Below are 23,567 nucleotides of genomic sequence, written 5' to 3' on the forward strand. Positions count from 1 at the left end.
CCAGCCTCCCTGGCTGGCTCCCTCTCTCCTCCTTGACCTTTCAATGTGGAGCATCCCAGGGTATAATCCTGGGACCTTCTCTGTCTCTTATTCTCTGGGTGATCTCACTCCGTGTCTGGACGTAAAAGGCCATCAATATGCCATCAACATGCCAACTGGTCTCCAATTTATCTTTCCAGCCCAGACGGCTCTCCTGAACTTGACTTGTATATCTGCCTACTTGAGGTCTCCGCTGATGTGGGTTCCCTGCCGCCGCACCCTCTCCATCACCCTCCCCGAACTGTGGAGGCCTCCTCTTCCCCCATCTCACCCCTGCATCCAATCCACCCAGAATCATGACCCTATGTTCAAAATAGAGACAGAGCTGTCTGCTTCTCGAAACCTCCACCCACACCATTCGTCTGTTTGGGGTTCTCTGAAACCAGAGTCTGACCCAAAGACTTGGGTGCAGGCGGTGTATTGGGAAGATGATCCCAGGAGGCAGGTGACGGGCAGAAAGTGAGGGCGGGAAGGAGGAAAAACCAACAGGAGGGAATGGGCACATTCGAGGCCACTGCTTTAGGCAATGGGGTCCCAGTTCCGCAGGGACCTGCCTGTCTCTGAGAGACAAGAGGCAGGGCTCCTTCCTGGTTGAGGGGTTCCCAGAAGCATCAGTTCCCTTACTAGTGAACTGAGTGGGTTGGCACAGCTTTGAAGAAAACCTGAAACCACCAGCTTGCCATGGGGTCTGGTCAGGTCCGTGTGGTGCCCCGTGTGGTCATTCCAGCGGTGGCTGAAGTCACTGGGGACCGAAGGGACGGGCACCCCAAGCCACCCCATCTCCTCCTTGCAGGGACCTGTCCAGTTTCTACCCTTGTCCCTACAGCTACCTGGGTGATTCTTTAAAGCTGAAGCCAGAATGTGGCCCTCCTCCGCTCAGTGCCCTTCTAGGGCTCCCCTCCCACCTGGAAGAAAAGCCCAGTTGCTCACATGTCCCTTGAGGCCCTTCCAGGCTGCCCCCATGACCCCTCTGTCCTCCCTTTCTGGCTTCTCTTGTCCTCATGTGTACCAGGCCACTCAGCTGGCCGGTAGCCCTTTCTGAAACCTGCCAGGACTCCCAGGCTGCCTGGCTTCTGCTCTGGCCATGGTCACAGCCCGGGGCCTCTCCCTTCAGCAACTTCATCAGTCTTGGCTCCGCGGTCACCCTGTCCACGAGGCCTTCCCTGACCATCCTGTTTAGAACAGCAGCCTACCACCTGGGCTGCCAGTCCCCCTCCCCTTAGCCTGGTCTGCTCCCCCACCCCCAGCCTCACACCTGCTTCCGGGCCACACACGTGCTTTATCCCCATGTGGTTTGCCGCCCGCCACGCTCTCCTGGGATGCGCTTGCCCATGAGGGCAGGACGGTGTCTGTCGTAGCCATCGATGGCTCTCAACATCCCACGACAGTGCCTGGCACAGAGCAGGTGTTCCGTACACATTTGTTGTGTGACGTGGCTTCTGTGTGCTCGGACACAGCCTTTGGGAAGCTTTCAATGTCACGGTGCTATAGGGCATGTCTTACTGGGTTGAAAGCCTGTTGAGAGGCTAAGATGGAAAAATGTGTTTCTAAAGAACGCATTTTCTGGACACTGAGACAGGCAGTGGGAAGAAGGTTAGAGCACCAGGCTCTCCACTGATGCCCCAACAACCCTTGCAGAAAGAGGAGAGCTGAAGAGCGTCCTCTTAGCGTGCACCCCAGACCGATTCTGGCCCGAGACCGGAGCATCACGGCCTCACGCCAGCGTCCCCTGCGGTCATGCACCTGTGTGCTCCAGGAACCTGGGCAGCGTGGGGCATCCCTGCCCAGCTGGCCCAGCGGGGTTGCGGAGGGGGGCACTGCCATCTCTGTTCTTGACTCCTCCTACCTGGGGGGGCCAGGGCTGGCCTGGGTTGCTGAGGTCCCTGCAGGCCACACAGGGAAGGGAGCAGGTGCACAGTGGGACACTGGGCTCCAGAGCCTGGAGGACCCAGGTTCAAACTGGAGCTCACCATTCCCACCTGGGGAACTTGCCTGCCCCTCTCAGAGACTCAGCGTCTTCATCCATAAAATAGGGCTAATGCTGCTGATACCAGAGAAGGTTCAAACAGGAAGGAAAACGCCCCCTGTCCAGTGTATGGCCCGGAGCTGGGTGTCTGGCAGGAATTGCACACACTGTGGTCCCCCCTACCTCCCACATCCTCTGCCCCCAAAGGCCCATTTGGGGGAAACGGACAGTCCTCCTCTCACTCCTCACCTTGCTCAACAGCCTCTTCCATAAGCTTCTCGAACAAACTCAAGGCTCTCAGGTCGACGATCATGGAGACCCCCTTCCCCAAGGCCTGCAGGAAGGCGGCGAGGGCCACGGCTCCCGGTGGCCCATCCGTCTCTTCTGAGGGCTGGTGGTTGAAGTGTGTGGGGAAGCCAGTGGTGATGAGCACGGAGTGGGCGTGGGACAGTGACAGGGAGGCTCGCAGCAGCTCATCTCTACCGAGCAGGTGTCTGATCCCCCGCTGGCCTAAAATTTGTTAAAGATCCATTTATTCACTTTAGAGAAAGGGGGAGGGCAGAGGGAGAGAGAGAGAGAAGCAGACTCCACACTAAGCGGGGAGTCCAGCGTGGGGCTCGATCTCACGACCCTGAGATCATGACCTGAGCTGAAACCAAGAGTCGGTGACCCAGCTGACTGAGCCACCCATATGCTCCGTTATTTTCTTTTTTAAAGTCACAAAATAACGTCCTGTGTTTTAAGTGGAAACTTATGTAAGGAGCAGTTTGGTTTTTTATTTACTCTTATTTCTGGAGAGGATTTGAGGGGATGTGGCAGAGATGGCTAGTTGTTCCCCAGAATGGCTTTTCCACCCCTCCCGGTCATGAAGGGAAGCCCATCTGTGGCCGACCAGGAGCTCTTCCCGTTAGGGGTTCCAGTCTTCCACCAGCCTAGGTTCCCTCTGCTGCATCCGGAGACCAGTCAAAGGGACCAGGAGCGGAAGTCATGGGGGCCCCCTCCAGGCCTGCCATCCCTGCCCCCTGCCTTCTTCTCTTCCAGGCTGCTGGGGTGTTGACAACCAGCACCTCCTGAGGTCACAGAGCATCAGGGCAAAGATTCTGGCTGGAGCAGGTCCCCCTTCCTGCTGAACCCTAATACTTACCACAGAAGGCTTGCCCTGGACGGTTGCATGAGAGGCACACACTCGTACTGTATTTGAGGAAAGCATCTAGGGGTTAATTTGTTATAGCAGTCTAGCAGACTCTAACTAACGCAGGAAAGTCGAAGGAGGCGCAATGGGACTGCCCCAGTAGGGCAGTGACCAGAAGAAGGCCTCCGACAAGGACTTGGGAGCAGGTATTTTTATGGAAAGTGAGCCCAGGAAGTCAGAAGATGGAGGCAGTGTGAAGACAGGGAGAAGAGGTCCTGCAGAATGAATGTATGAGTGACAGCTTAACCGTAAAGGCAACTGGGGCTTTGGTCCGATGGAGCTGCTCTAGGAAACTGTGGAGTTCACACCTCAGGGCTATTCTGCCAGAGGACGGGGGACCGGGCATTGATGCACCTGTTCCCATCCCCCGCTGGGTGCGGGGGAGACAGGCAGGCCGCCAGCAGCATCTGCTCTAACGTCCTCCAGTGGCTGCCAACCTGGTCCCAGCTGGGCAGCACAGTCCCCCAGGGCCCATCACGTATCATTGTGGCCCCGTCCATACTCAGGTCACCTCAGAGCATATCTGTGCCCGGTGATAGCAGGATGTGACTCAGAATTTCCCCCTGCGTTTTGGCTAAGGTGACAGGTAGACCGAAGGATGTGGCCAGAGGGTGTCAGCTTCCCCTTGAGGTGCGAGGAGAACACGAAAGGACACAGAGTTGGGGTTCCTGTTGTAAAGAGACAGTTCGAGACTTGGAATCTAGAAACTTACATTCAAGTCCAAAGTAGCTGTGTGACCTTGACCTCGTCCCTGGATTGCTCCGGGTCTCCATTTTCCTACATGGAGCATGGGTGGGGTGGGGGTGGGGGTTCCGGGTGGAGGGAGGCTGCAGGAAAGGGCTCTTTTCATGCCTGTAGTGGGAGTGGGGACAGGAGTCCCTGTCCGGAGGGTCATTAGCACTCAGATTTGTACGTTCCACTCAGATCCGTACTTTCCAGCCATTCGCATCTAGGAATTTATCCTGATAAAGTGATCGCGGGGAGGTCCACACATGTGGTTGTTTCAGCCTTGACTATGGTGTCAAATGATGGATGATGATAAAAATGGTGGAATGCTTGCAAAATGGAATTCTATGCAAACATTGAAAAGGATGCTGTAGAAGATTAATGCCATGGGAGGGTGTTCACAATATATTAAAAAAGGAAATATATATTCTTTTTTCAGCCTTGCAGACTTAGGACTGAAGAAAAAGACTTTAGGGGCAAATATTGAACGGTGGGTGAATTGTGAGGGGATTCTGCTGATTTTCACAGCCTCTTTACATTCATATATTTTCTGATATTTCTACAACCAACGTGAATGGCTGTTAGTGGAAGGGGAGAAGTATAACACTGTACCAGAAAAAAAATCAGAATGTAACCTATTTCATAGGATGGGATAAGCATCAAAAGAGAGAGGAGGAGGAGAGAGAGAACTTTGTCAAATTTAGGGCAGTCAATGATTTCATCACTTGTGATGGTTTTAGCATGAGGGCCGACATCGTCACTATGAACTCTGCGGTTCCTTCTTGTTCTCAGGCACCTCAAATGCAAGCCAACGTCCTCTCAAAAATGACTGAGCGGCTCTATTATTAAGCCCAGTGAGCAATGCTCAGTATAATGCCATTAATCTTATTTTGGGCTTATTTAATATAGCAGGACTCAAAGCATCTCTTGTTCTTGAGGCTTGATGATGCTCCGTAATCTACAGCATGGGCGTTTCTGGGCAGTCGTAAATCTGCCCTTCCCTCACTCATGCTGCAAACCTAGACCCCTTCTGCACAGGCCCCCAAGGGGGGTTTTGTGGATGACCTCCCGGGTCATTTTAATTAAGCTCGGGTGCCCCGGGTCTGCCATAAATTTACTTCCCACTTACTTTTTCATCTGAGCTAATGGCAGAGTTAATAATTCTTCTTCCCTCATGACCCTTGTGCTGGATGGAAGGGTCTGTAAGCCTGGGTAAAAATGTTTGTGAGGGAGAAAGGATTGCAAAAATTTAGAAAAATATATCCACCCAGGAGCTCAGCTATGTAAGAGGCTCTGTACACACAGCCACGGGCTTCCATGTCTATGGGTGCGTGTGTCCCAAAAGGGGCATCGGCGGGGGAGGAGGGGCATAGACCCTGAATTTACTGGGGGTTTATATGCAAAAGAAACCAGACTCTCTGCGGAAAGAATGAATGAATGAACAACCTAACAGACAAACAAAACATCTAAAAGCTAGGCTTTGTAGTTCTGAAGGAAGTTTTGCTACTGCAGACCTTTGGTCCCAAGCCGAGGGGAGAGAGCAGACATTTTTAAGGCTGTTCTGCATTGTTCAGTTCTGGCGATGATCTTTGTTCACTCAAAAATACACCCAGCTTGGTGGCACAATGACACCGCCCAGGTGCTGTTCTCTGTCCCAGCGTCACTGTCGTCAGCTCTGTCTGGGTGCTGGGACTCTGGCTAGGAGGCTCGAGCTCTCCAGGCTGACCTCCCCCCTCTGCTTCCCACAGGGACTGGCCTGGTGATAATACAAAGCAAACCCAGACTCCAATTTCTCTAGTACTTATTGGTCGTGGACCTTGGAGTCAGTGGGTGAGGATTCAACGTCTGCTCCCACCACGTACCAGGTCTGTGGACTTGGGCAAGTTTCTTGACCCTGTATGCCTCCGTCTCCTCGTCTGTTAAAGGCTGTTAGTCAAGGTGGCCTCATAGGGTCCGCGGAAGAATTAAAGATGAAACTTCCTAAAGCTTTTAGCACATGCCTGGCCCACGGTAAAACTCAGTAGATCATACCTGTCGTTCTTATTACATATCACATCCCCAAAAGGGAGGTCTAGGTGTTATTTCTCCTCTTATACTGATGAGAAACTGAGGCAGAGAGGGGCAGGGAAGGCTGCACCTTCAATCTCTCTGGAGCCTTTGGGGGCAAATGGATTGTTTCCGTGCCCACCACCGCCCTCTGCTGGCCAGCTTGGATAAGACATGCGGCTCTTACATGATTATGGGGTGGTCAACTTGGGGGTGGCCAACTTCCTCCTAATTGGAACCAGAAGACCCCTAGCGGATTCCATCTCTAGAAGCCAACGGGGTGCAAGCCACAGAAGGGCTGTCCTTTGTCTGAGACGCAATGCACAATATTGATTGCAAAGTCTTGTGAAGCTGTTCCCTGCTGGGTCCTGCCACACCAGCATCCCCAGGAGAGTGGGGATCCAGCCCCCTGCCCCAACCTCTGCTGCCCAGCATAAAAAAAATGTATTCCACATCCAACCCCAGGGCAATGGTGCAAAAGGAGATTGGGGACACAAGGATGACTTCATTTAAACGGTCGCAGTTGATGACTTAAGAACCACACTATGCCCTTTTTTCTTACCATCCCAGTCCCAATTTAATCGCGATGGCAATGTGCCCAGCTAATAAGATTGCCTTCCAAACTCCCTCTTATGTTTAGTGTTGAAAATTTGGGGAAAAACATAAATAAAGAAACAAAAATTATTCACAACTGAACTACCCAGAGATCATCAACATCCGGATTTTGGTCCATTTACTTCTTTTGGGGATTCATATGCGCTCTAAGCATTTAGAAAAATCGCACTGTGGGAATGCACAGTAGAGGCAAAGAGAGTTCAGGCAGCTGATCCTTCTAAATGAAGGTGGAGGTGGAGGGGAAAGAGGACTCAAGAAAATACCTTAATGATTCCCAAGTACTTTTTAAAGAGTTTGGATTTTAAATACCTTGAAGCCTTGTTATAACATTGGTTTTTGAGGTTTGTGCTTTAGAATGACCTTACAGGTGGAAACTTAACTCTCACTGGATGAAGTCTCAATCTTCATAATCTAATGAAAAATGTTATAGTCGTTACATGACATTAAGGCTAAGCCTGCTTTCTCGATAAAATATCAATCTCTTCTCTTTGATAGTGTTAGCTAAATAAAGAGGAATATAGTCTTCTCTTTTTTTTTTTTTTTTAAAGATTTTTTATTTATTTATTTGACACAGAGAGATCACAAGTAGACAGAGAGGCAGGCAGAGAGAGAGAGAGAGGGAAGCAGGCTCCCTGCTGAGCAGAGAGCCAGACGCGGGACTCGATCCCAGAACCCTGAGATCATGACCTGAGCCGAAGGCAGCGGCCTAACCCACTGAGCCACCCAGGCGCCCCTATAGTCTTCTCTTTTAAAAAAAAAAATTCAGGGGCACCTGGGTGGCTCAGTGGCTTTAGCTGCTGCCTTCGGCTCAGGTCATGATCTCAGGGTCCTGGGATCGAGCCCCGCATCGGGCTATCTGCTCCGTGGCGAGCCTGCTCCCTCCTCTCTCTCTGCCTGCCTCTCTGCCTAATTGTGATCTCTCTCTATCTGTCAAATAAATAAATAAAATCTTTAAAAAAAAAAGATTATAAAAAAATAAAAATAAAAAAAAAATTCATGGGGCGCCTGGGTGGCTCAGTGGGTTAAAGCCTCTGCCTTCGGCTCAGGTCATGATCTCGGGGTCCTGGGATCGAGTCCTGCATCGGGCTCTCTGCTTGGCAGTGAGCCTGCTTCCCTCTCTCTCTCTCTGCCTGCCTCTCTGTCTGCTTGTGATCTCTCTGTCAAATAAATAAATAAAATCTTTAAAAAAAAATTCATACTGTAGAAGCAGGTGGTTTGCATGTGGTCTTTTTCACTGATCCTTACACCAGTGATGAATTTCTCCAGGTCATTAAGGTGAGAACGCTTTGTTTCTTACCTGGGTCTATGGCAATTATAGTCTCTAGCTCTCTAATCTTCTGAACAGCTGAAGCCGATGCCATGCTGTAGTGCAAAGGATCTTGGGAAATGCGATGGACCTCTGGAATTCCCTCAGGGGCAAGACAACGGGCTGGAGCTTCTGTATCCTTCAGGTTGGTCATGACGGTGCAACCCGGTGCACTGGTGAAAGCCAGCTGGGTCTCTAAAACACACAACAGGAGGGACTGAGCCTGCTCATGCCATCAAATTCAGTCCATTCTCATCTAGCCCACGGTTGATGGGCAAGATGGTGCCAGGCATCAACGCTGCCAACAGCGCTCCTCACACGGCTTGTTGTACCAAATCAGAAAAACCAGTTGATGACTAAATCAAGCCCCACTTAAACAGGTGCTTCCAGTGTTTAGGAAAGTGAAGATGAGCTGAGTGTGGGAAAAGAGGGAGGTACCACCACAGCTCTAGATAGGAATTTCCATCAGTTGAATCCCAGGGGTATCAGAAAGTACTTACTGAACGCTTTCAGATGCATGAAGACACCTCTCTGGACCTTGCTAATAAATAGCTCTCTCTGAACGTAGCATCTGTTTTTCCCACAACAGTTTTACCTTGCTTGCTAATTTCATTCTTTAAAAAACTCTCCCGTACTAAATTCCAGGCAATGTGAAACACTCGAGTGTCGCTAATAAGAACATGGCTTTCGTGTGCCAGAGAGATGAGACTTGATTCTCTTAAAGCCTGTTTCCTCAACTATAAAATAATGACAATGCTTCAGGTGTTTGTTGTCAGAACTAAGCTGGAAAATGCACATAGAAGTGTTTTCTCGCAACGTGGTTCAGAGTCAGCCCTCGGTAAATGAAGGTTTGTGTTACTGTGTCTCCATGTCCTTTTGCCTGGCCCATGAGGGGCTTCATATTTACTATACTTAATTTACACCATCTGCTTTCTTCAGTGTCATTATTACCCTGGGGTACGTTAACCCCACTCAGCTGTGTGCTCCCAAAGACGAGGACCGTTGTTTACTGATCTCAGAACACCGCGTAGTACCTTGCACATAAAAGGGGCTCCGTGTGAATTGGTGTGAATTGAGTAAGTAACAATGTCATAAATGTCACCGGAAACAGTAACATTTTGTTTTCAAATTCAACAGAAAGCCGAACGAACACTTCAGAAGGAAAATCTACTGATAATTGCACGAAGCATTCTAACGTAATTTTTAGAGAGGCAAGAATTAAGGATTTTGATGAATGCGATCACTGGTTTTCTGTGTTTTGGACAGCACCGAAAACTGGTCATTCTAATGCCAGGCATACACCAGGTTAGTCAGCTTCAAGGGTGACACAGGCTTTTGCCCCATCAGCTGTGAGGTCTGTAATATAGCAACTGATCTATCACCAAGAGAAGTTTATTTTCTTTATTTCTTATTTTTAAAAAGATTTTATTTATTTATTTGAGAGAGAGAGACAAAGACCGAGAGTATGAGCAGGGGGAGAGGGAGAGGGAGAAACAGAAGCAGACTCCGCTGGGAAGGGAACCTGATCCCAGGACGCTGAGATCATGACCTGAGCCGAAGGCCAAACCCTTCACCAACTGAGACAGCCTGGCCCCCACTAATAGAAGTTTAAATAATAGAAGTTTAGGGGCACCTAAAATGGGTTAAAGCCTCTGCCTTCAGCTCAGGTCATGATCCCAGGGTCCTAGGATCGAGCCCCACATCAGGCTCTCTGCTCAATGGGAGCCTGCTTCCCCCTCTCTCTCTCTGCCTGACTCTCTGCCTATTTGTGATCTCTGTCGGTCAAATAAATAAATAAAAATTTTAGAAAAAAATAATAGAAGTTTAAATATTATATAGAGGTTTGAACAAGATTTTTAAAAAAGATTTATTTATTTATTTTTAGAGAGAGAGCACTAGTGGGGGGAGAAGCAGGGGGGGGCCGGAAAGAGAGAAGCGGACTCTCTACTGAGCTCAGAGCCCGATCTCACAACCCTGAGATTATGACCTGAGCAGAAATCAAGAGTTGGATGCCCAACGGACTGAGCCACCCAGGCGTCCCAGCACGATTTGTATAAAACTAGAACTATTCAGGGTTGTCCCTAAGCCAATGATGTCATTTGGCCTCAGTTACAAAGCAGTTGTGCTATTTCAAGCCAGAGCTAATGCCTGCAGTTTGCCGGGATGCCCGCTGCAGTGAGCCCTCTGCTCACTGCAACCCCCTGCTCACCTCAACCCCCGTGGCTGGTGCAGAACATGTGTGATGCCATCGTGCTGAACCATATTTATCACCCATGTGTGGGTGTGTGAACACACGTGAGCACACACACACTCGGAAATGACCACAAACTCCCTGAGAATGGCATCTTGTCTGGTGTAACACTGTGTTCCCAAGATCTGGGTCCCTGCCTGACACATAGCAGGTGTCCAATACATTTAATGTTAAATAAACAAAGGAATAGGGGGGCCTGGGTGGCTCAGTCATTTAAGTGTCTGCCTTCAGCTCAGGTCATGATCCCAGGGTCCTGGGATTGAGTTCTGCATCGGGCCCCTTGCTCAGCGGGGATTCTGCTTCTCCCTCTCCCTCTGCCCCTCCCTCTGCTTGTGCTCTCTCTCTCTGTCTCTGAAAAATAAAGTCTTTAAAAAAATAAACGAATAGAATTCCATGCGTCTTGCATTTATGCCTCATTGCCATATTAGAAGTAATCTTCCTTTATCATGAGGCCATTCTGATAGCTAAACTTATATGAATGCTTTCCATAAATAAATAAATAACATTAAATTCTGTGATTTGTCATGCAAGTGTGGCTGACCTAGAATTTTCTGGTGTCTATGAAATGGGCTGCCATAGTTATTCTTAATGTTTCTAGCACTTTCCCTACCTTACAGCGAGCTGGTTAGGGCGCCCTCGTGTGTCTCTTTGTTGTAATATCACCCTATGTCTTTGAAAAAAACAAGTGGACAGTATTGCTTTAAAATGCAGAGGTCCCCCCTCCTTATGAAGATACCTTCCAAGACCCCCCGTGGACAAGAAACAGTGCATAGCCCTGAACCCTCTATAGATTATGTTTTTTCCTATCTGTACATCCCTATGATGAATTTTAATTTGTACATTAGACCCAGTAAGAGATTCACAGCAATAACTAAAAATGAATAGAACAATTAGAAAATATACTATAATAAAAGTGTTGTGAATGTGGTCTCTCTTTCCAAAAATACCCTACTGTACTGTCCTCACCCTTCTTCTTGTGACAATGTGAGATGAAAACATGCCCATACGACTTGAGGAAGAGAGGGGAGTGCAGTAGGCATGCGTCGTGACCTGAGGCCACTGTGACCCTCTGATTCATGAGAAGGATTGTCATGGGCTTCTGGACCACAACTGATTGCAGGTAACAAACCTCAGGAAGTGGAGCTATGGGGAGGGGGGGACCTTGCATCCTGAAAATACCACGTGAAATAGGGTGTTTAGTGCTGCTGTTTGCCTTCACTCTTATTTTCAAAGCCCTACAACCTTCAGGATGTCTCAGAAAGTCAAGCTAAATATTGGTCTTTCTGCAGGTGGAAATATATTTCATCAAAACGTACAAGCTGCTGGTGAGATCCAGCCCTGGGAGAGCTGTTTGTTTTATGTTTTGTTTTGTGACTCAGTTTCCTAAGCCACTGCACTGTGACCCTGTGCTTCCAAGAGCTGGAGACCCAGCCGTTTCCATCCTGGGTCATAGTCAGAGCCCCCTTCAAGCCCCAACATACTGCAGCTGCTGACGGCTTCAAGACTGGTCATCTGAGAAGGCCAGAACACAGGGACGTCCCCTGGCTGACACACCACAGGATCCCCATAGTCAGGTTTGGAAAGATCTTTGATTCCCAGCCATTCTGCAAATGGAAAAAGAAAATGAATTCCTGCGGGTCCTGCCCTGGCAGTTCGCATCCAGATTGAGCACATCGAATAGATTATGTTTCTTTCTCCCAGAGAAACTCTGATCATAGGATTGCCGTTGATGGTACCAGAGAAAAGGATTTGGGACCTTAAGGACGCAGGACGCTGGCTAAGTTCTAGTGCATTCTGAGTAGTACAGTTTCAGAACACGGACCTCAGACACCTGCTGTGATTGCTGGAGGAGCCCGGGGTGCACTCAGCCTGACATCCCGTGCAGATTGCTAACCCAAACCAGCATTTGTGAGCTGGCATTTATCTTGGCACAGGCTACCGGTCACATAACACAGATGTAAGCTCTGTCGCTTGACTACCAACAACAGCGTCTCTACCCGTGGCCCGGCATCAGAAGGTTCACGAGGACAGCAAAGATGGATGTGTTGGGCCCAACCCTGCTCCACTAATGAGAAAACAAGTCAAGGATTCAGCAATACACTTTGCTTTGGCTGGTCCTAAGATCTTTCTACGAGAGAGGTGGCCAGGGCTGACTGCATCGTTGCAGAACGCAGGCTTTGTGTGATTCTGAAGTCCAGGTACACCGATCTCTGTCACCCGAGACCCAAACCCAAGTTTTCATCAGGCTCTCTGAGAACCACAAAGAGGCCTAGACGCCGCCAAGCTGGGATTTTCTCCCTTGCTCTCAGACCGAGTTAATACACCGGGGATCAGTTCAAGTTAACAATTGGAACAAAACCCTCCCCTGCCCAAATATATTACTGAGCAACAGCCTAAATTAGAGGTGGCTCAGAGCTCAAGTTCCAGGACCAATAGCTCAGCTGCCATCCTCTGCCACCGGCTCCTCCCACCCCAGGTTCACCTGAAGTTCACAGGAGAGAGTGGGTGAGGCTGGAGCGGCACTTTCAGACCGCCCCGGTCTGAGGGGCCCCTGTAAACCCAGCCCTCCTGAGTTCCGCCTTGTCCAGGACCCCTGGGAACTCTGGGGAGGAGGAGGACAAGCCAGGGGAGTTCAGGAACATAGCAAGTTCCCGTCTTCTGAGGCTGAAGTTCATGGGTGGCTGTCAGAATCATGAAGGATAGTGGACACTCACCTGGGTCGCCGATATGAATGGGTTGTCCCTTAATTCCCATGGAGCAGCTGGCCTGCACCAGCCTTTCCAGCTTGTCCTTGGGGATGGGCCTCATTGTGACCACCAGGGGGCAGCAAAAGCCAGCCATGGAGGCACAAGGCACGGTTGTCTGAAAAGAAATTGAGGAAAAGGGCATCTTGGCTCCAACGGGGTCTAACACAACACAATAATTTTTTTTTTTTTTTTTTTTTTTTTGCTTTAAAAAAAAAAAATCAAGGAAAAGATGTTGAAAAACAGAGTTGACCCAGATGGAAACCCTGAGCACCGAGTTCAGGGCCGCTGAATGAAGAAGGGGGTCCAACTAGCTAGTATAAAAATACAGCTTCTACTTTCATGTGACATAGAAATGAGAAAGGCTGCTGGCAGTGATTGGTTTAAAACAGAGAACCTTCACTTTGTCTGTGCTGTGGACCCTTCTGGTAGCGTGGTGCAGCTAGGGACCCCCACTCTGAGGAAAGTTTTTGATTGCATACGAGGAAATGCATAGGTTTACAAAGGAAACCAGTTATATTGCAAATGTGACTAACAAATTATGAAAAAGTGTGATAGAGGGACATGCATGCTTCATTAACAGCTTAAGGAACGAGCTGGCAGATATACCGATATGAATGTGAAGTAGTGACCGGCATATAGGATATTTCTGAGCTCTCAGGAAGAACTGCTGTGGGACAAGAAAATATCTGGGCATTTGGGCATAAGGGGTCCTTTGGGCAGCCAGGGTCACGGGATCTGCTGATGCAACAGCGGCTTGTTGCCTGCGTTTGGAATGGAAGGAAATGCTCAGTCTCCGTGTGAGTCTGTGAATAGCAAAATGTAATTTTTTGCATCCAATTCCATGGGCCTCTGAATTTTCTCCACGGACTTCAGAAGGCCCCGTGGACCACAGGTGAAGACCTCCAGGAGAGGCAGAGGCAGAGCAACCCAAGGGACAAGGATCTCACAGGAGGCGCTGGGGTCTGCTTTTCCTCCTGAGTCCACACAGGGGGCTGCTGGTCTGTGCCCAGACCCCACCGAGCCCTGCCTCCCTCCTTCTGCCTTGGAATGACCTGCCTGCCTTTCTCTGGTGGTGGTGTTCTCTCCCTTGAGTGGTTTCTGGTCACTGCAGTGGGGCTTACGAAAGATTTAGGACATGGCCAGGATGATGACCCGCTGGGACAGTCTTGGCTGCTGCCCAAAGGGCTTGCTGTTGGCGCTGAGGGGGGAATGGGCTACCGGCAAACACAGCACTTCGGCATACTATCATTCTGAATTCAAGCTACCTGAGAAAATGCCAGTGCAAGAAGAACACTCCGACACCCCTTCCCCTCGCCCACCGAAAAGCAAGAAATAAACGTCCTATGTGAAGGCGCCCTCCCTGCACCAGGGGGGTAGAAGGCATCCTTGTCTCCAGCGATGGGACATCCAAGACGAGAGAGCTCTCTCAACAAACTTGGGACTTCCTGGCTGATTTACTACCCCAAGCCCAAACTTCTCCATCTTGCCAATCCTTCCCAAACCCACTCTTTGTCTGAAAGGCACAAAAGCCAGCTGCTTTGGTCACTTCTTGGAGCCTCACCCCTTTGGGGCTCCTGCAGGTCTGACACTAAACTTATTCTTCTCCTGTTGATCCATCTTAGGTCACTTTAAGTAGTAGACCAGCCTAAGGACCTCGAAGGGAAGAAGGGGCGGCTTTCCCTCCCCTGCAGCACGCTGGCTGTGTCTGCCCGGTTGGCGTGTGAATCACAGCACTTGGGAAGGGACGCAGGTCAGGAACTTTCACAGGGGACAGGCCGAGTTCCCCTCAGGGTCAACACTGAATCCAGGAGGGCTGGTGGGCCTTTGTGGATAGAGCCGTGGGCCAGAAGCGACCGTGCTGAACCAAAGCCCATGGTTAGGTGCAAGGTCATGGGAAAAGGACAGCTCTGCTGAGCACGGACTAGGGGCAGTGACGAGCACTCTGTGCCAAGCATCCCTTCCTCGTGTTACACGCCCACCGGTGACATTTACAGATAGGAGCTGGGGTTCTGGGTTCCAGGCTGGTTTGGGGAGGCGGGCAAGTCCTTGTCTCTCTCCGGGCTTTCAGCTCCTCATCTAAATGAAAGGCTGAGCGTGGGCATCTGCTGCACATGGCCATGTGTTCGGGGGGGAGGGCAGACTGTGCCCAGGACCCCCGCCCCCACTCCCGTAGCTGCACTTCTGCCCCCTGCCCTCCTCTGCCTGTGAAAACCGCTCAGGCACACACTTCACACGTAGAAATTGCTTCTCAGGGCCCCTGGGTGTCTCAGTTGGTTAAACATCCAACTCTTGGTTTCGGCTTAGGTTGTGATCCTGCGGTCTCGGGATCGTGCCCCGTGTTGGGCTCTACTTCACATTCTCTCTCCCTCTCCTTCCCGCTCACTCTTTCTCTCTGGCTCTCAAATAAATCAGTAAATAAAATCTTTAAAAAAGAGAGAATAAAATTGCTTCTCATCAGAGGCAGCTCAGGCCTCCCTGGCAGGAGCCCCCACTGAGCCAATTTTAATCAGCACCCGGGAGCCCAGGACAACATCTGTAGCCCAAGGTCTCCACAGAGACACCCACAGCCGACTGTCCCTCCAGCACGGTGGCGTCTCGGGCTTCACACAGATGTCCTGGGAGGGGTCAGTGGCCTGAGGGAATCTGGTTTTCTCTCCTTGATGACCAGGGGCTGGTGTGGAAGCTCAGACACACAGCAGGGGGGTCACCCAACAGCGCTGGGAAACCCCAACAGAACGAGGGTTTCAGGAGAGGCGACCACTGGGGGCCACCGGGGGCCACTGTGGGCCGAGAAACCCAGCCCAGCCGCCCACGGGCTGGCCCAGGCTCTGCCACAAATCCTCAGGTCTTGCACGGGCCAGGCACGCTCTCCCTGATCCCAGCAAGGATTTTGGAGCCGAGGAGGATTTTTCAAAAAGCTATTGACATGCTCTGAGTTAAAGGAGCCAGACAAAACTCCAAATGGGCTCGGCATACACGGCAGCAACGACCCGTCTGTAAGAGCTCGACTCCTGGGCCCAAGGACACACGGGGCGCTCACAGTGATCCCACGGCAGCAGGGGAGAGGCTGCACATCGCATTCCCCAGCTGAGCGGGCGAGCTCGGAGAGGCTGCACGCCTAGGAAGTGGCTGAGCTGGGGCCACGTCGGTCTCCTGCCTCCCGTGTCAGCGTTCTCTCTGCCACGAGAAAACTCAAGGTGACCCACCTGTTCGGGTCATCCTGCCCCTTGTCGATTGTGCCCTCACCTTGTAGGCCCCCGCATGGCCGTGGCCTGGGGAGTCTCTTCTGGGGAGCCCCACCTTCTCCAGGGCTGCTTCCGGGGAGAAGCTACAGTCCAAGCAGAAGGCCACCATGTCCTTCAGGAGCTCCCTGTGTTCCTCCAGCGAGGTCAGGCTGCCCGTGCAGGCACCGAACTCGTACTTCCGGAACTGCGGACGGCCCGTCCTGGGGACACAAGGGAAAGCTCACAGTCCCGACTCAAGACGGCCCCCGACCGTGCATTGTTTAAACGGATGAGGGAGAATGAAGAGGATGTCTGGAGCTGAAATTTCGGGCATCTTGCGGGCATCCTTCAAGTCACGCCAGACTGGAAACTATTAAATCAGCGTGCGTATAGTGTACTCCCTGATCCCACCCTGTTATATTTTCTATCACCTCCGCCCAGGACCAACCACACCAGCAAGGAAGAAAAGATGGCGGCCTCTCTGCCCCTGAGGCCGGGCCAGCAGACCAAAGGGACAAAGGACATGTGTCTCAAGAAGTTTCCAGGGCTAGCAGTGGGTGAGGCCTTTCTCTTCCCTTAAAGAAACTTTTCTGTAGAGTTGTTATAAGCCTATTTTTCATTCACTCCAAAATCATTTGCTGAGCCATTCCTTCATGCCAGGCACAAGCCAGGTGATGGGACCATCGTGATAGAGAGGACACCGGCCCAGCCCCTAAGAAGCTTGCCATCCTACATTGGCAGCAGAGAACACTTGCAACACAGAGCAGCGAGTGTTAATGGTCCAGGTAGAGGAGTGACTCTGAGAAGGGAGAAATCCATTCTCTCCCACAAAGGCGGTGGGGATGGAGCTGGGCTCCTGAAGGACGAATAGGAGTTCACCAGTCGGGCAAGGGTGTTAACAGTCCAGGTAGAGGAGTGACTCTGAGAAGGGAGAAATCCGTTCTCTCCCACAAAGGCGGTGGTGACGGAGCTGGGCTCCTGAAGGACGAATAGGAGTTCACCAGTCGGACAAGGAGGAAAGCACATCCTTGGCAGAGGGAGCGGTATGGGAACAGCAGGAGGCCTCAAACATGTGACCCATCAGGGGATGATCTGCTCCAGGAGTCCCTGAGCTGACAGCAGAGGGGGTGTGAGGGAAAAACACAAGGAGCTGACCTCGGGTCCAGGGTGGGTCTCTGAGGGACCCTCCCACACCACAGTCCACAAAACGTAAAAACAGAATGTTTTTGAGAAGCGTTCTCTCTGGGGAGAGGACTGAGGATGGCTGGAGTGTCAGGGGTGGGGAAGAGCACGGAGCTGGGGCCAAGTCACTACAGGCCTTTCTAAGATTTTGTTTGAGAGAGAGAGAGTGAGCGCATACGTGTGTGAGCAGGGAGAGGGAGAGAGGGAGAAAGACTCCCTGCAGAACGCACCCGCTCTCACAACCCTGAGATCATGACCTGAGCTGAAATCAAGAGTCAGACGCTCAACCGACTGAGTCCCCTCCCCCAGGCGCCCCACACGGGTCTTGCCATCAGGCTAAGATGCAGGGCATGGGAAGGAACTGAGGATTTGAAATGGGAGAATCAGGCGACCAGATGTCGCATTGGGAAAAGTCGCTCTGGTGGGCGAGTAGAAGCCAGAGAAGATGGGAGTGTGAGCCAGGGTGGTGGGAGCACGGGGGGCTCCCTGCAATGCTACTGTGGAAGCAGTCCGCGGGGCCGTGAAGCCGTATGTTCTATTCCTGAGTCTGGGAGGACACGCCGCACAGGGTCAACAATGGCTGTCTTCAGGGATGGCCCATACGAGTATTTCTGTCTTCTCCTGCAGGCTGTGCCGATGGTTTCTGGCCTGGGTGATGAGGTGGGTGGGAGATGGCGTCAGCATTTCCGCAGCCAGGGCGGGACTTTCTGGGTGATCCCCAAGATTCTTCCCGGAGATGGGGCAAAGGACAGGATGGGAATGGAGGGGAGGACAGCTCGTTTCTGAGAGAGTTATGAGCAACACTCTGTGCCAGGCATGGAGGGTCCCTGTGGCTGGACATAGAGGTCCCTGTTGATACACTCCCACGCATCTTACCTGGGGTCCGGGACTGCGTTCAGGGCAGGCAGGGACCACGTGCCTGGCTCGCAGAGGCCCAGCAGAGGCAGAGGGCCATTATTGGCTTGGCAGAACTTTTCAAAGGCTGGAGCCAGGGACCGGTGCAGGACCACCACGCTGGCGGGTCGGAGCCCTGGGTTTGGGGCAAGAGAAGAGACACATGCCTCGTCAGTTGCTTCTTGGTGGAAACTTCATTTGAACTCTTTCTTGTAGCCCAGCACAGAACAACGCCCTTTGGTATACAGCTTGGTGAATTTTCAGGAAATGAACCTACCCAGGTCGCCAGCACCTCGGTCAAGAAACAGAACATTGTCAACGTCCCAGTATCTCTCCGGGCCCCTCATGATCATCACCCCCCACTTCTAACACCACGGATTACTTTTGCCTGTTTTTCCTCTGATGGAATCCTACAGCGTGAGCCTTCTGGGTCTGGCTTCTGTCACTCAGCTGTGAGTTCAGGAGAGCCATCCTTTCTGCCACGTTTGACAGTAGCTCGTTCAACCTCGTTGCTGGGTGATACTGTCTCTACCGCGACGTACTTACCCAGCCCAGCTGCAGATGGACATTCAAGTGGCCTCTGGTTTGGGGTTCTTATCAATGGTACTCTCACGAGCATATTAATGGATGGAATTCGGGGCATGCCTGCGTGCATTTCTGTTTGGCATAGACCTGGGGTGGTAGGGTGTGTACATGTCCAGCTTTAGGAGTTCCAGCAAAGCAGTTTCCGAAATGGTTGCATGAGCTCTTGCTGGCTCCTTCTCTTCCCCAATGCTTGGTGTTGCCCATCTTTGCATTCTAGCCCCTTGGCAGGTGCACTCTGGGGTCATGTTGCCCTGAGGCTGGAAACAGCTGGGAGCCCTCCCGCACATTTTATTAGCCATTTGGATATCCTTTATGGGACAGAGACTGCGTGTGTCTTCTGTCTGGGCAGATTCTTGGCTGAGCAGGCTCCCAGAATCCTTGACTCTCCCTCCAAGTATACGGGCTTGCTGCAGCCACGGAGGACGACCACCCCACCTTGCATGCCATGACTTCCTCTGGGGTAAGCAAAACCGTGTTTGAATCCTGATTCTGCCTCCGAGCAGCAGTGTGACCCTCCGCCTTAGTACTCCCACGGACAAGATGGCTGTAATGATACCCACCTCAAAGGGAACCCCGTGAGTTCATTCCTGTGCATCAATTACCCAACACATAGACGTACAGGAAGAAGGAGTTGGAGTTACATTCATTCAGTGGAATGTGGTGTAGACATTTAAAATTATGGGACAGAAGGAATGTTTAATGATATGAAAAGATGTTGGTAGCGTAGGGTTAAAAAGAAACAATAGCAGATAACAAAACAGTATGTTCGGCTTATTCTCCTTTTAATAAAATTGATGAGAGAAAGAACTAGAAGGAAATACATCTGCATGTTAATCTGGTGATCTCCAGTGACAAGACTGGGTGCTTTTTTATGTTCTCTTTTATGATTTTCTCAATATTCTAAAATTTATGTAATAAATAGTATCTTTCTGTAACGGGAGCAAAAACAAACAAGAAAAGTTATGTTTTTTAAAAAATTATTTCCTTTAAAAAGACCGTCTCAAAGAAAAACATAATTACGCCGTTTTGAAGAAGTGACCTTGGTGACAATTCTAAGAGCTCAGTTTGCTGTATCAACGTGTGGCCCTCTCTTTTCCACCATGAAACTGTCAGCTAATACTTTCAGAGTACTTACTCCGTGCAGAGTCATTTATAGATGTAGTCACTTGTATTTTATACACGAGGAGAACAGGCCTCGAAGGGATGAGTGACATCACACACCTGGCGAGTGACACAGCCAGGACTTAAGCCTGAGATGGGGGGCGACCTCCGAGTCCCTCTTGGGTCACCACATGGCTGCAGGCACCGGGCCTCCTGAGGATGGGTCCACCATCCCCTCTGGTACCTTCCTCCTCGGGGATGGTAGAATGAAGCAGCTGCAACCATCCGCAGGGAAAGTTCTAGAACAAGCCTTTGTGTCTAACAGCCTGGAACTCCTGACCTCAAACCTCAGTGCCTGCCAACGCTGCAGACTTTCAAAATGCAGACAGACTGGACACTCCCAGCCCCTGCAAGCCCAAGGAAGCTGACTGCACGTCTCGAGCAAGCCCAGTGTGTCTCCAAAAATACTCTAGAGTGGGGTAGAAGGGAATTCAGCCAGCCTAGAAGCCCGGTTTTCCTCAGCTGCCCTCTCTCACCTCCAAAGCCTGTTGGGAGAGCAAATTGGATTTTGAATACCACAAATCAGAGAGGTATTATGTGCACAAAGCTTCTTTGTTTCATTTTTAATTAAATGTACTTCAGAGGGCACTGTGTTCGGGGTTGGTTCATCTCCACTGAGGTTTGTTCATCTCCACTGCAGATCGGAGAGAGTCCCCTGAGTTGCCCCCATTAGTGACAGGACACCAAGAGAGGGCTCTGTGACGGGTGGTTCTTTAGAGGGAGTGATGGACGCATGAGGGGAGGGTCTGAAGTGATCGCTGCATCCCGTGGGTCTCTCGAGCTCTAGCTAAGGTCCTGATGGCTTTTTCTTTGTGAAGAGAATGAAGTGAGTCTTCTGAGTCCTTTTACCTCAATGCAATATTTTCCTTTTTTATTTAATGATGAGAGAGAGAGGGAGAGAGAGAAAAGCCCGTTTAATGTTCCTAATTTGATGTAAATCCCTGGAAGACAGTCCCAAACTGGGGTGTTCCAGATGTTCTGCAAAATGAGCGTCTTTCCTTGTGGCGCATTCCATGACAGCGGCCAACTTGGACGGACCATCTTACCCATGAGCTCCTTAGGGAGGATTGTATTGTTACTTCCAGTTCCCAGGTGAGCTTAGAGAGGTCACACGGCTCACCCACAGCTTTGGTCAGTAAGGGGCCAAGCGGGGACTCGCACCCAGTCTCTCCGATGCACATGGCTCTCTTGGCTCCCGGAAGTTCTAGGGAGCTGTGGGGTATAGCTGGTGTTTCCTGGTACGTTGTGTGCATGTAGGGCTGTGGGAGACCATAACCTTGGTGGCTTTCAATAAGGCACATTCCCTCGTGTTCACAGCCCTGAGTGGCCCCTTCCCAGTTGACTCTGTCCTTGGCCACATGCCTTGCTTTGACAACGGGACGCTAGGAAGTATGAATCAAGCAGGTGTTTACTATGTGCTAATTATGGCCCATCCTCCTGGAATCCTGAGCTACCTTGTAAAGAAGTTGGGCTGCCATTGCTGGGGAGGCTTTCTGGCAAGACAGAAGCACGAGGCCAGCCCTGGCTGCTCCAGATCCTCCCAGGGGACACTCCACAGACACATGAGGGAAGGAGCCCTCATAGACAGTCCAGCCCCAGCAGACAGGACAGCCCGTGAGGCGGAAGAACCACCCACTCTGCATAGCCTCATGGCAGAATATGGTTTAAGCTGCTTAATTTGGGGGCGCTTTGTTATGCAACAATAGATAATTCTACTGGCCTGGAAATAGCAACAGAGCCAGACGTGTCAATCAGCAATGAAAACTGTCCTGCTCTAGCACTTGAAACCATGCGGCTGGCTCTCCCTCTGGCCATTCCTCTTTCCAGAAAAGTCTTCCTTGTCATGAAATTTTGCTGGGACTCGGGTCAGTGACAGCTTGGATGTCTGTTTTCTCTCACAGGAGACGGTGCACCCAGAGGAGACCAAACCAGGGATAACTGGTCTGAATCAAAGCCAGATTAAAATGCAGTGTGATGTGGGGGCACCCTTCCCCCGAGGGAAAACCCACTGCATGCTCTAAGGCCATGGGCGGTTCCCCCCCCGTGGAGGTGGGGAGGTGACCAGGCAGAACTGCTGGTGCTGAGCCGTCTGATAAGGTTTTCACACCTGAGTCTTGGCCCAGGTGCCACATCTCCTTCTGCGAAATTAAGTAGCGACCAGAAGTAATAGCCTCCTGCCCTTACTTCCTGTTTCCCTAGCAGAAGCTAGAAATCTCAGGGATTCCTGGGCCCAGGACAGCTAGTATTCCCAAGGAATTTTTCTTTCTTTTTTTTACCCGTCTGGCACCACTCACCCCCAGCCATGCTGGACACACTCCTGATGTTTGGTTTCTTTTGTAGAATCAGGGTCCTGATGGCAGGCGGAAGGCAGGACTTCAGGTGGAGTGTGAAGGGTATCATGGCGTCCTCGAAGGGGCCAGAGTCTGGGTGAAGGAAAGAAGGGGGACAAAATGAGGGGCACAGCTTCCCCAAAGATGGCAGACTCGGCCTCAGATACCTACCACCTGCCTGCTGGCCCTTTCCTGGCCCTGCCCTGGGTGGGCACTGTTTGGAGTAAACTCCCATCTTATATCTCAGTTACTTCTTTTCCTCTTTCTCTTCTTTTTTTCAGATTTTATTTATTCATTTTGAGAGAGAGAGAGAGGAGGGGCAGAGGGAGAGGGAGAGAATCTCAATCGGACTCCCCCGCCCGGCCCAAGTGCGCAGTCAATGTGGGGCTCAATCTCTTGACCTTGAGATCATGACCTGAGCGGAAACCTAGAACCAGATGAGCCACCCAAGGGCCCCTCATGTCTCAGTTTCTAATGAGAAATGCCCAGAACTTCAAGAGCTTTGCTCAAGCCCTTCCCTGCCCTGAAATGTCCCCCATTCCTCCCTCCTGAAGGCCTTCCCATTCCTCAACACTGGCTGGCATCTTCCCCATCTAGGCAGCAGCCCCGAGGCCCACACCTGCTGCTGCTGGGCCTCTGCGCCCCCAGAGTGTTCTCTGAGCCACTGACTTGGGCCTGATGCTTCACTTGACTCTGAATCCCCCCTTTCTCTTTCCCAGGGAGACTCCCACGCGTCTGGAGAGCAGGGCTACCTCCTGGACCTCTCCCAGGGCTTATGCCGCTGAAGCACTCCCGTGCCAGAGAACAGACAATGGCATACCACAGGCACTCACAAACGAAACAAGAGGCCAGATGTTCCGCCCACGTGTGACTCCTCTTACTTAGATTTGGGTGCCCAGAAGGAACAGGTTTCATGTTTTCTGCTTTATACTCCCTGCGCCACCCCCATGGACTCTAGGTACCGTGCCTCACAGAGATTTTTGGTGAATGAATAAAATACTGTAGATTTTCAAATATGGAGATGGTGTCCGAGCTCTAGGAAATTACACCCAGAAAGGAATCCTGTATGTTGACTTCCTGTGAAAATTCTTTTTTTTTTTTTAAGATTTTATTTATGTATTTGACAGACAGAGATCACAAGTAGGGAGAGAGGCAGGCAGAGAGAGAGGGGGGAAGCAGGCTCCCCGCTGAGCAGAGAGACCTGAGCCGAAGGCAGAGGCTTTAACCCACTGAGCCACCCAGGCGCCCCTCCTGTGAAAATTCTTAAAACGAAACCTTCCTTTACTTCGGTTTATAGTTTAGT

The 23,567-nt window shown here is 51.0% G+C and overlaps 1 protein-coding gene across 7 annotated transcripts in view; it reads right to left on the bottom strand.

The window, feature by feature from the left end:
• DGLUCY (D-glutamate cyclase) overlaps window positions 1–23,567 on the bottom strand; it is a 76,767-nt gene that overhangs the window by 22,650 nt on the left and 30,550 nt on the right. For all 7 annotated transcript variants that reach the window (XM_046008136.1, XM_046008129.1, XM_046008134.1 and 4 more), the window contains 7 exons: window positions 22,229–22,357; window positions 18,171–18,324; window positions 16,135–16,333; window positions 12,856–13,003; window positions 11,623–11,745; window positions 7,882–8,085; window positions 2,255–2,515 (listed from right to left, as the gene is read on the bottom strand). In XM_046008136.1, coding sequence (XP_045864092.1) covers window positions 2,255–2,515; window positions 7,882–8,085; window positions 11,623–11,745; window positions 12,856–13,003; window positions 16,135–16,333; window positions 18,171–18,324; window positions 22,229–22,334 — 1,195 coding nt within the window. In that variant the 5' untranslated portion in view covers window positions 22,335–22,357. The remainder of the gene's footprint in view (window positions 1–2,254; window positions 2,516–7,881; window positions 8,086–11,622; window positions 11,746–12,855; window positions 13,004–16,134; window positions 16,334–18,170; window positions 18,325–22,228; window positions 22,358–23,567) is intronic.

This window comes from Meles meles, chromosome 6 (genome assembly GCF_922984935.1).
Source record: "Meles meles chromosome 6, mMelMel3.1 paternal haplotype, whole genome shotgun sequence".
In the NCBI taxonomy this organism is placed as follows: domain Eukaryota; kingdom Metazoa; phylum Chordata; class Mammalia; order Carnivora; family Mustelidae; genus Meles; species Meles meles.